This window comes from Aristolochia californica, unplaced genomic scaffold (assembly GCF_029961685.1).
Source record: "Aristolochia californica isolate CCGP_79_NKW_82.1479 unplaced genomic scaffold, dmAriCali1.0.hap1 SCAF_16, whole genome shotgun sequence".
Taxonomy (NCBI): domain Eukaryota; kingdom Viridiplantae; phylum Streptophyta; class Magnoliopsida; order Piperales; family Aristolochiaceae; genus Aristolochia; species Aristolochia californica.
Genome location: NW_027181837.1, coordinates 19,183,862 through 19,196,166, shown reverse-complemented (window position 1 = coordinate 19,196,166; position 12,305 = coordinate 19,183,862). Strand labels below are relative to the sequence as shown.

The 12,305-nt window shown below is 34.6% G+C and overlaps 1 protein-coding gene across 1 annotated transcript; it reads left to right on the top strand.

Annotated features, from left to right (window-relative positions):
• The first annotated feature begins 3,819 nt into the window (after positions 1–3,819).
• LOC137952807 (beta-glucosidase 6) lies at positions 3,820–7,790 on the top strand. The gene is made up of 13 exons (XM_068799880.1): positions 3,820–3,960; positions 4,530–4,596; positions 5,091–5,149; positions 5,437–5,512; positions 5,624–5,695; positions 5,794–5,881; positions 6,018–6,273; positions 6,376–6,491; positions 6,621–6,838; positions 6,926–6,957; positions 7,058–7,160; positions 7,298–7,406; positions 7,579–7,790. Exons 1-13 carry the CDS (start codon positions 3,820–3,822, stop codon positions 7,754–7,756), a joined length of 1,515 nt encoding a protein of 504 aa, XP_068655981.1. The 3' UTR covers positions 7,757–7,790.
• The last annotated feature ends 4,515 nt before the right edge of the window (positions 7,791–12,305 follow it).

The window sequence follows — 12,305 nt, the reverse complement described above, 5'->3', positions numbered from 1 at the left end:
CCTTAAGGCAGGCAATGGAACCATTCTGATTATGTTTGATAGTGAATACCCATTTACAGCACATCAGTTTTTTTCAAGATGGTAGGAGAACAAGTCACCACGTTTGATTCTCATAAAGAGTTGCTATCTCTTCTTCCATGGTTGTATTTTATCCTAGATGTTGTAGGGCCTCTTGAAAAGACTAAAGAATAGCAACAAAAAAAATAGAGGCAAGAAACTGATAGCAAGATGGGGATAACCAATGGGTGGATAAAAAATTAGCAATGGGGTGAGATGTAGATAGTCATGTGCATGCCCTAGGCTCTTTTCGAAGAGCAATCGGTTCCTTCTTTCAGAGGGACTCAAGTTGCCAAATTCAGAAGGCAGTGCCGAGCTTAACTTCTCAGATATATCACTGTTTTTTTAATGCAACAAGGAATCTTCCTCAGATCAACAGAAACTCATAAAGCTAATTGCTGCTATGAAACTACCCAAAAAAAAAGACCGATGATCTGTAGCAGTTACGATGATTAGCAGAGGCTCAGGAATTCCAGAACGGAACAGCGATGGTTGCTGGTTCCAGATTTAATAAGCCACCAAGTTCTCGCATATAACTTCTCATTAAACAGAGCCTTCTTCGTTCTTTTTGAACGGCGTTTCCAAACTGAAAACTTCCTTATTCAAGTTTTCTTCTGAAGCTTGCATGAACGGAACAGAGGTACATCCATAAGACAGAACATACATAACCAAAAAACTTACCAGCAGAGCTGTGATTGCCTTATTTCCCATGCATCTTTTGATTAATCACACAAAAAGAATTAAACTTTTCGAGTCCTGAAAATCATAACTCTGATACTATTTCCAGGATTTCATAGGTCGCAATCTACGGTAAAGGAGAGAGAAGAGGAGAGGAAAAATAAAGGGGACATCCAAGAAAAGGAGAGAGAATAGTGAGCCAAGTTGAGGAGATTTTGAAGGAGAATTAGGGTTGTGGACTTATGTCCTATTCTTTCCCTTTAAACTCTATTTATAAATGCCAAATATTTAAAAATTATAAGTATACTTTTCACCCTAGAAGAGTGAATAGGGGATAAAGATTATAAGATAATTATATCAGTGACACCCAAGCTTGCCTATATCTTCTAACAGTGTTTAAGCGTCTCCTATTATTACCTTATTGTAAAATGTGCATTCTTATGGATGTTGCAACCCTTGGCTTGTACTACTATGGTTTACCATACCAAAAATCCTACCAAATCTCTTGGCTGGCAATTGCTGCACATAGTTGCAATTTGCTTATGTATCTAATTATATGAGCAATCCATTCGAAATGATTGTAATTTTAGCTTTTAAAAGTAGAGGGTGCATAATTCGTTTGTTACATCCTACTCTGAAGTAGTTTCAAGTTAAATCGAGTTAACTGCATCTGGAGTTTCTAATTTCTATCTTCACCTCCTCTTTTGTTCAGGTCGTTGTTCCTTCTCCTTACCTCCATTGAAGACCTTTATAACCCCTTTTATCTATTGTGCTTCATCCTACTCTCCCAACCAAAACCTGCACAATCCCATTTCTTATCCCTCTTCTTCTACCCACTCTTACGTATTCCGGCATGACTTGAAAGAGAAGACAAAAGGGTTGCAATTTAGAATCAGAGAATTCCATTACACTCCTCTTTGCAACATCTTGAAGCTGAGAGTAATTTTTCCGTTGATCGCTTATTAATTGGAAATAACATATATTATCTCCTAATCCTTATCCTAATCTCATTATCTTTGTCAACTATAATTCTATAACTTTAACATGATTTTATGTACGAAATTATCTTAATTTGTCTTTAGTATAGGCATTCCTTAAGCACACAAACCAACAAGGGAGACATATTGCCCTACTCTTCTCTTTCAAATATCTAAAACAAGGATCAAGACAAAAAATGTAGGGTTTACATGGTTGATTGGAAGTAAGAGAACAAAAAGGGCCTATCTAGACTCCATGCAAGGCCCTACCTCACTATCACCAAATTCTTTAGAGATAAGATTACTCTACCCTATTTTCTTTGATCTTTATCTATCTATCTATTTATATATATATATATATATATATATATATATAAGTGTCCCCGACTCCATTGCGGGGGAGAAGGCCCTACCTCACTATCACCAAATTCTTTAGAGATAAGATTACTCTACCCTATTTTCTTTGATCTTTATATGTAATAGTTATATATATAAAACTAATAAACTCAAGATCTTTGTACTGACTAATCTATGTGAAACTATTCCTTAACAGTAACAAAAAAAAAAGTAAAAAGTTTACGAGACACACATAAAAAAGGTGAAGTTGTAGGAAGATATCTTGTCTTAAAGACTTAAACTCCGAGTAGTCATTTTGGGAAGAACCTAAAACCCCTAGGCCATTTCTTGTTGCCTAAAGCAATTGGAACTCATTCATTTCTTCCCATTCGGTCCATTGACCTCATCTAATAGTTTGGTAACTTAACCAACTCATGCTTCGTTTAGAATAAGCATTCCTTAGCTTCCACGTTAAAAAATTACACTCCAAGAAATCCCTTCTCTTGTCTCTATTCTCTTCTTTATTCGACTTCTCTATTCACCACTTTTGTCTTCTTCAACTCAACCACCCATGCATTCTTAATTCGGATGCCTCATGGTTTGTATGAGAAGATGAATTACGTGCTAAGATGATTTAGCTTAAACTAGTTCAAGAAAATGACTTGATTCCAAAATCGTTATGTTAACGTGTTCTTTAGACCGGTTTTTTAGTTCCAAATCGATACGTTTACACATTCTTGATTAATTAGATTAGGTAACCCTAGTCAAAAATCTAGATAATCCTAGTTGAACCATTCTTTCCTACTAAATTTTTTACATTTGTTTGCAAAAAGAAACCCTTAATTGATTCAATTTAGGTAACATTAATCGGGATAGTTTCCGATTCTTCTATCTACAAAACTCTAATAAAATCGATCCGGTTAAACCCGATTGAACTCGACTAAAATACAACATAAAGCAATAGAGTACAAAATTTTAAGCAGCACTTAAAAAAAAATTCTTTCATTCCCTTCGTTTTTGTATGAATAAGGGCATAAGGCTTTAAATCTTAGATATTAATGACTTTAAATAAGCTCAAATAGTGATTTTGTGAAATACTATAAGAATGCTTATAGGCGTGGCCAAGGAGGCCTGTCACGGGCTTCTCACAGTTAGTGGTCTTCTGTTGATTTTAGCGGCTTCTGCACTCGATATTACAGGTGGAGAGCATAAATGGAGAAATAGTAATCCTTTAGGCATTGAGGAGGATCAAAGCTCGCCCACAAGTTTCTCACGTTCCGATAAATTCTCGAGAAATCGTTCAAAAAAATATAGATTATGATGAGAAAATGCAAGCACTAAAACCAGGAAACAGAACTTAAAAAATGGCAATACAAGTATGAATCGGGAATAGAGAAAGCAGGAGTTGCTGCAGCTGATGCTGCTGTCGCTTCTTCTCCTTTTTTCTTATTCTTCTTCGTCGTGTTCTTTGTTTGAGGTATGAAAACGTGTGAAAGAGGATTACAGTTGCAGACGACTTTTCATCCTCTCAACGACCCATTCGGATCCCATAATCGTTTTCGTAATCCATCCCATCTTGTCGTGTCTCGTCCTTTTCATTTGTATATAAACCTTACGAGACTAGCTAATTCCATCTTGTCGTGTCTCGTCCTTTTCATTTGTATATAAACCTTACGAGACTAGCTAATTCCATTACTTTTTGGTTTTTCTTCTTTTCTCTGTTGCTTGCTTGCTTGCTTGCTTGCAATTTCTGCGTCTGGGTTGAAGCAATATGGTATTGAGAAATGGACTCTGTGTCGCATTTCTGATCCTTGTTTCTGGGTTCCAGAACTTCGTTTCGGATGCTCAAGTGATCAACAGGGGTAGTTTCCCAAAGGGCTTCGTTTTCGGAACTGCTTCTTCTGCTTACCAGGTGAGCCTTCACTGATCTTTGTTATTGTTCTCTTCTACAGAAACTTAACATTGTCCTTCTTTGAGAGCATTAAGAAAAACGCAACAATGTCTTCTCTCAGTTCTGAGCAATCTTTTCGGAGACGGCAAATTCCATCCTTTTGGTCCCCTTCCTGGTACTCCAAACGAGAAAATATCCATCCCTTCTTTGCCTTCTACTCTTAAGGAATTTTTCATGCCATTTATGTTAATAATCTTCTTCATCCCTTCACTAACTTATTCAAAACACAGCTTTCACTGTCAGTTTAACAGTGAAGATTCTCCCTGTATATATTCTTTTGCCTTCTCATAGAAATTTTTTTCCGAAACCTTTTCTTCTCTTCATTATTCTGCTTCTTTTGAACCAGAAGAACAGTTATCGATTTGATTCACTCAAACAAAATTCAGTGCCAATTTTTTAAATCCCCACTAGGACGAACTCGTTAACCCTCAGCATTTTCTAAAAAAATCTCCCCAATAATAATAAATACTTCTCTTTATTTATTGCGATCTGTTTACTTAATGCTGCTTTTGGACTGAATCTGAATCCAGTACGAAGGGGCAGTGAAGGAAGACGGGAGGGGAAGCACAGTGTGGGACACTTTTGCCCATTCTTTTGGTAATAAATTTATTAGTGTTGTTCTCTTGCATTGTTTGTTAATGGCTCTCACTGTACTGGAGGGGACGGAAGTAAATTCTCCCTTCTTTTGGTCTCGGCCGTCCATTAAATCCGGCGAGCTTAGAGAAGCTCGTGAACGTCGAGGAACGCGTGGAAACCACGTTCCGATGTTGCAGCCTCGGACCCGGAGAGCGGTCCAGCTCATCCTCTGACCCGGCCACTGACGGGCGGTTTCTGGAGGAGTCAGGGCCTTTTAGGGTTATTTTTTAACTAGAGACTTACTTTTTCTATTTTAAGCAACCATTGGTTGGATCGAACACTCCAAAAAATCGGAGCTAGAATACTATTTCATTGAGCTCCACTTTTTGCTTAGATTTTGTTGCTTCAAATTGGTGTAACGAAATAAATAGGTTATTATAACATTGCTGAGTTACTCTGATCTCCCTATTTAATGGCTTTATTTGGATTAATGTATGATTATGTTTGGAATGCAGGGAAGGTGATAGATTTCAGCAATGCAGATGTTACAGTGGATCAGTACCATCGCTATCCCGTAAGCCATTTAAGCTTTTTATATCATTGTTACCATTATGAGTTTCACGGAAAATATTCTAGTATCTCACTCCTCGTTTAATAATGGAAGCATTTTATTTATGGAAAATCCTGAAAACAGTAAGATAAGTAATAATGGAGCGAGATCCAGGCAAGATCCAAGTAGTAACATACTTTCTAGTTTTTAGGGTTCTAAATTTATTTGTTTTTTGAAAATAGATCTGGTATCAGTTTGAATTCCACGGTCTCCACAGTACTCACAGTAAAAAAAATTTGCTGTTATAATAGGAAGATGTGCAGCTTATGGCTGACATGGGAATGGATGCGTATCGATTTTCCATTGCTTGGTCTCGTATTTTCCCAGGTAAGAATTAAAATCCGATGCCCTGTTGATAAATTTGCAGCAGTAGAAAAGAAAATCTAGGTTATGGTTCTGTAAATGAGAAATACTGATAAACGTGTGCTTGTATATTAGACGGGACTGGGAAAATCAACGATGCTGGGATTGATTATTATAATAAACTGATAAACGCCTTACTGGCTAAAGGTAAACGAGACTCTCAGACATCTTGGAAGAATTCAATTTCTAGATCGTCGAATTGGGTTTTGAAGTTTTTTTTTTTTTTTTTTGGTGTTGATTCTCAGGTATCCAACCATACGTAACCCTTTATCACTGGGACCTGCCTCAAGCTTTACAGGACAAATACAAAGGATGGCTCGACCCCCAGATCATGTAAAATTCTTATTTTTTATAAGAAATGCTGTTAACATGTTTTGACAATTTTAGTGTTTATTATCTTCTTCTATCTTGTTTCTTGATTCTCTGCGACTTTGGTTTACTACTGAAGACGCCTTCTACCTTTTTGTAGAAATGACTTTGCTGTCTACGCTGAAACTTGTTTTCAGAACTTTGGAGATAGGGTGAAGCACTGGATTACCTTCAATGAGCCTCACACATTTGCAATCCAAGGCTATGATGTGGGTCTTCAAGCACCAGGAAGGTGCTCTGTTCTTCTTCATCTTTTCTGCCGAGCCGGAAATTCAGCGACTGAACCTTATATTGTCGCTCACAATGTGCTTCTTTCTCATGCTAAAGTCATGGACATTTACAGGAAGAAGTATAAGGTACCCAATGCAGAAGGTTTTTTTCTCAAATGGAAGAATTTGAGTAGTGTATTTTAGACTCTAAAAAATGGATTCCCTGACTTAATTCTCATGGCTGAATAGACTGTTCAGAAGGGATTGGTGGGGATTTCATTAGATGTCATGTGGTATGAACCCGCTTCAAACTCTCCTGAAGACATTGATGCTGCTCAGAGAGCTCAAGATTTTCAGTTTGGATGGTAGAGCCATTTAACCATCTATGACTTTTCATTCTCTTTGTCATTAGAGTGGGGAGTTGTTCTGCACTACCTTTTTCTCTGGGTGTTTTTCTCATGCCTGTTACTTTTTGTATTCTTTGCAAACAATAGGTTTATGGACCCCTTGTTCTTTGGAGATTACCCTAGTTCAATGAGGAAAAGAGTAGGGAATCGGCTGCCAAGTTTCTCTGCTGCAGAGGCTGCATTGGTCAAGGGATCCTTGGATTTTGTTGGTGTGAATCACTACACAACTTACTATGCTAAATCAACAAATATAATAGGTGTTCTACTTAATGATACCCTGGGTGATTCTGGTTCAATTACCCTACGTAAGTTTGCTGGATTTTTTGTGTATTTTTTTCCCCTGAGGATCTCTAGGAGGTCATCAACTAACTGAAATTTTGGTTTGACTGTAGCTTTTAAAAATGGAAAGGCTATTGGTGACAAGGTACGTTTCATGAGGAAACACTTACTATATGCAGAAAGTGTTAATTTTATATACGAATAATTGTTTGTTTACGGAGATCAGCGGGAATGTTGAATTTCAGGCATCTTCAATTTGGTTGTACATTGTACCTGAAGGAATAAGAAGCTTGATGAATTACATCAAAGTCAAGTATGGAAATCCACCAGCCTTCATAACAGAAAATGGTAATTTTGTGTTTGTTCAGGGGATGAGTGAACTAATTTTTTGTGAAAATCTTTATACTAGTTTCATCTGTTCACTGAGGCTAGAGGGAATGTTGATTTTTATACATCTTCAATTTTGTCATCTTATATCTGTTCAGGAATGGATGATCCAAACAACCCATTTATCTCGGTCAAGGATGCTCTCAAAGATGAGAAGAGGATAAAATATCACAGTGGGTATCTCTCAAACTTACTGGCTTCTATCAGGTAACTTCCTCAATTTTTTCTCCAGAACAAGTTTTATGGTCAAGAGGGTCATTTTTCTTGCATTTAATGTTAACTTTTGGAAAGGGGTAGGCTTGTGTTAGGTTGACAACAAGTAGAATACTTGTGTTGATCATTGGAATGATTTCTCTTATTAATAATTTTCATATTGCAGAGAAGATGGGTGTGATGTAAGAGGCTATTTTGTATGGTCTCTTTTGGATAATTGGGAGTGGGCAGCAGGGTACACTTCCAGATTTGGTCTCTATTTTGTAGACTACAAGGACAAGCTCAAGAGATACCCTAAGAATTCTGTTCAATGGTTCAAAAATTTCTTGAATGCTACTATTTGATTGATATGGAAGTCAAGGCCACTTGCAGGAAATAAAACCAGTTCATCTATCATTCTCTTTCTCAAAGAAGCTTGTCAGTAACTTTATTCATTTTTACATGCGAAAAGATAGAGAAAGAGAGAAAGATAACTAATTTATCCTCAGTAGGGGTGGCAATTTTACCTAATTAATTGTCTTGTTACTTTACTTATAGAAGCATAAGAGAATCCTCTCATCTTCCTCTAGGCCTCATCAATGGCCTCTTCCTCCAAAGGGCTGATTTCCATCTCATGGTTCTTCTACCTTCTGCTCTTTTTGAGTTACTATATATATAAACTGAGTTAAATTCAACCAACCTCGGTTGCACCCTATTTTTTTTTTTTTAACTTTTCTAAGTTATATTATTTACAAGAATGTTATATATTATTTTATTTAAAATTTTATTATTCTTATTTTATAATTAAAAAAATAATTTTAAAAATAATAATATCCTTATTTTATCATCAGAAAGGTAAAATAAGAATGAATTATCAAATCCCATCATGGTGGAAGTGATCATGGTGGAAGTATCACAAAAGTTCTTTTGTTTAGAGGAGTTTTAGTTGTTTTAGTCTTCTATTTATATTATAGTATCTCCATTATCGACCAACTAGCTGACTAATACTTTAAGTCATTCAAAATATTTAGAAACATTTTATGAATTAAATATTCTCATGTGTTCAAATTGAAGTCATAAGGATTGTAACTTTACCTTCTTCATAGTCAACTCTCTTATGTAGATTTCATCGATCACGTCGTAAACCTCCTTGAATGTTTTTAGCCAATGTACCTTATACAAGATATTCTTTCTTCTCCACCACCTGCATTATGCAATACAAAGCATTCATATACTTTCTTGAAACCAACCGCTCACCACTACATCTAACCAATCTTAAGATGTGAATAATACTATTATTTGCAATCTCTAGTGTTCATAGTTACCTTTGTCATCATATTTTAAAGGCATAAATATGCTACTAGAACCATTATCAGTTGCTAGGTTAAACTCTTGGACACAAATAGAGCATAAGAAACTCCTCTTGATTGTCCTGTTTTGATGTCAAATGTTGGACGTTATCTTGACCTGGTTCACCCTTCGTACATGTGCTCACACCTATCGGCGTATGATGGACTAATTGGCACAATAATGGAATATATATATCAAGAACTAGATATAAAAAATAATATAAATATATTTCTATAAAACACAATTGTGCTCTGTATTGATTGTTAGGAATTAGACGCCCTGATTCAATACAAGAGCAATAATAATTGTAAAAGAAAAAATAATCAAGCACTAAAAACACAAGATTTATACAGGTTCACCACAAGGTGAGACTACGTCATGTCTTCTGCCGCTGCAATAATTCACTATAATGATGTAGTAGTTTACAAGAGAAATCACACACACTCTAGTGTTTTTCTCTAACCTCTCTCTACAGCAACTGATGATCCTCGATGATAACCCTAATAACGGTACCCCCAAATATAAAGAGAAAACTAGGGTAACCGAAATATAAGTGTGAGATCCCCAAACTACCCTTCATGATTGTTTGATATTGAATCGCTCATAGAGCCTATAGTTTATTTATTGAATTCTATAGCACAATCTATTCTCTACTCGTTTGGGACTAAAACTAAAGTCCATATACATTTAACTTAGATATTTTTCTTAAACTTCTAATCTTGGTATTAAGCAACTCATTACAAGGGAATTTAACTTAACTAGGACACCTAATATTGCACAAGATTTCTAACCTACATAAAATTCTAACATGAGTGTGGGTCATGATTCCCAACAATAATACAATTTAATAGAGATACTAATTCATGATAATAATAGTGAATGACCAATAGTAAACAAGACTATTAATAATTACTTTAAATAATTAACTAATATCATTATTTTATTGGTAATATAATAGTAATAACTCTAACATAATAGCAATTATAAATATAACAAGTAGTAATATGAGAAGGTTAATAATGATTACAATGATTAAAAGTTCAATATAACGATAATAAACAAATGAAAAAACTATTAAACTTTGGGTTAAAATAGTTCTTTAATATTTATTATATTTATTATATTTATTATATTTATTATATTTATTATATTTATTAAAATTATTGCAATATAAAATAACATTTTTTATCCTTCTTTTAATCAACATCTTTATCTTGTTTACCTATAGACAAGTGGTTTAAAATTATAGAATTCTAATAAAAAATAAAAATTGAAGGGTCTCTTATTCTCATCATTGGTCACATCGTGTTTAAAGCCATGCAATATCACATAGGGGGGTTAGTCCAAAATGAATCAGACATGAATTACTCCTGCATTACTCCGTTCATTCGATTAGGCCGTTACTCCAAAATGATCTCCTCTTCATTTGAATCACACCAAGTAATCTTTTCAGGTAAAAATAGGGGAATTGTGTTTCATACCTATTTTGTAAATCATCCACATGAATCGCGCGCAGGACGCATTTCTCCCTCCCCCGAACGAAATTTTTTCCCTCATTTCACTCTGTTCTCCCTCTCTCTCAGCTTCCTCTCCAGAAAAAATTTCTCCCGCTAGGCTTTTCTCCCTTCTCGACCTTCCTCCCCCAAATATTTTTCCCTCTATCTTCTCCCTCTCAGCCTCTGTCATAGAGCCTCTCGGTCTCCCTCTCTTCTCCCTCTCGGCGTACCATCAAAGTGCCGCCTCCGTCGCCATTGCCTGCTAGCCCGCCATTGTCTCCCGTGTCGTGAGGAAGACGACGCATAGGGGCGCCGTGAGGAAGACGAAGCTGGTTTAATTTTTCCTAAGTTAGGAAAAATTAAACCAACGTCATAAAAATAATAATTCATATTTTTTATTTATTCAATATATTCGTTTTGTAATTACTGTATTAAATTAGTGATTTAATAGTCATAATTAAAATATTATTAAATTAAACATTTGATAAATTGTTTTGGTTTAATTATCCCATTACTATAATTAATTAAACCAATGGTTTTAAATTTTTTGGTAATATATTATTAATTAATAATACGTAAAAATATATATTATGTTATTGATAAAATAATATTTTTATTACTGTATTAAATTAGTGATTTTTAATGTTAAAATATATATTAAGTTATTAAAAAATAATTTATTTATTTATTATATTCTCTTTTGTTATTTTTTACTTTTTTATAATTTATTCTAGTCACACATAATTATTATATTAATTTATAATAAATTGTAAATATTAAGTAATATAATATAGTCTTTCGTTAATTGGTTTATTAATATATTTTCATACTACACATTAAATCACTAAGTGTAGTAACCATGCTTATTTTGGTTAATTATCTGTTTAGATATATATTTTATTTGAGTATATTACAATAAGTTACTCATTCTTTTGTTTATATCATATTTTTCATTTTGGGGTACTAACACTGGAATCTGTTTTCCAGTGCACTTGAACTCATCTATACCCCCCCACCCCCCCTCGATAATTGAGGTAAAGATTTCTTACTCTCTAAGCACTATCACAAACATGGGAAAGTAATCTTTGTCAATTAGAAATTTAACAGCGGTTGTCCCACCCAATACAAGAAATGTGAGTAATTAATCTTAAAAAAGTAATTCTAAAAACACTATTAACCTCGGTGATAACACACGACACCTTGGTGTCCTTATTGCAAGGGTTGTAAATTGGAATAGCATAGATATACAAATTGGTTAAACAAGTTTCAAAGATATACAAATTAATTGAACCATATGTGAACTATTTTATTAGCAACTTCATAAATAATGATGGTAACTGGTCAAAGAAAACAGAAGATACAGTTCTTATTGGCGACTTCAAAATGAATAACAAAAAAATGAAAAAAAAAAGTCCCCTAGTTTGGGGATTTGCAATGAAGAGGGGTGATTAAACCTGTGAGTCCACACTGATGTACCGTATTCGTACTAGGATAACTTCTTTGGCCTGTACACAGCAAGAAATAGTAGCCAATGATAAGTATGCACCATTGAATATTGATCTAATATGATATCACAATGATGTTTTTCTAACACATTTCTATTTCAACAAAAAGATAACATAGAATTGTAATTATACAAGTTAGTACATGTAGTCCTAAGGGTATTATAGTTATTATAAACATTTTCACACAACTATACATACATGTGTGGGGTTGAGCATTCAAGTCTCTTCCTCTTGGATCAAATTCGTCCATACGCCTCTCTCTTTTCCTCTTCTTTCTCTCCCTTGGTTTCTTCTCTCCTCTCTCCCAAGAGCTAGAGTTTCTCTTTTCTTTCCTTCTATTGATTTCTATTGTATTTATATGTTGGTCTTAGAAATCAACACCGACCTAACAAATGGCTCACAAAATGGTTACCTAATACAAGTCAACACATTTAACATGGGCACTAATCCTACAAACTAGTGTGCCCATAAACTACTCTTTGAATTTTTTATGCAATCTATTGTATTTTTTATATTATAAAATTTAACGTCCAAAGGGTATTTGAAAAAATCATCTTTAGAAT

Excerpts from the sequence above, each read along its gene's own strand:
- LOC137952807 (XM_068799880.1), top strand. The coding sequence starts at position 3,820 with ATGGTATTGAGAAATGGACTCTGTGTCGCATTTCTGATCCTTGTTTCT. Across the intron at positions 5,150-5,436 it reads ATCAGTACCATCGCTATCCC|GAAGATGTGCAGCTTATGGC; the intron begins GTAAGCCATTTA and ends CTGTTATAATAG. Across the intron at positions 5,513-5,623 it reads TTGGTCTCGTATTTTCCCAG|ACGGGACTGGGAAAATCAAC; the intron begins GTAAGAATTAAA and ends CTTGTATATTAG.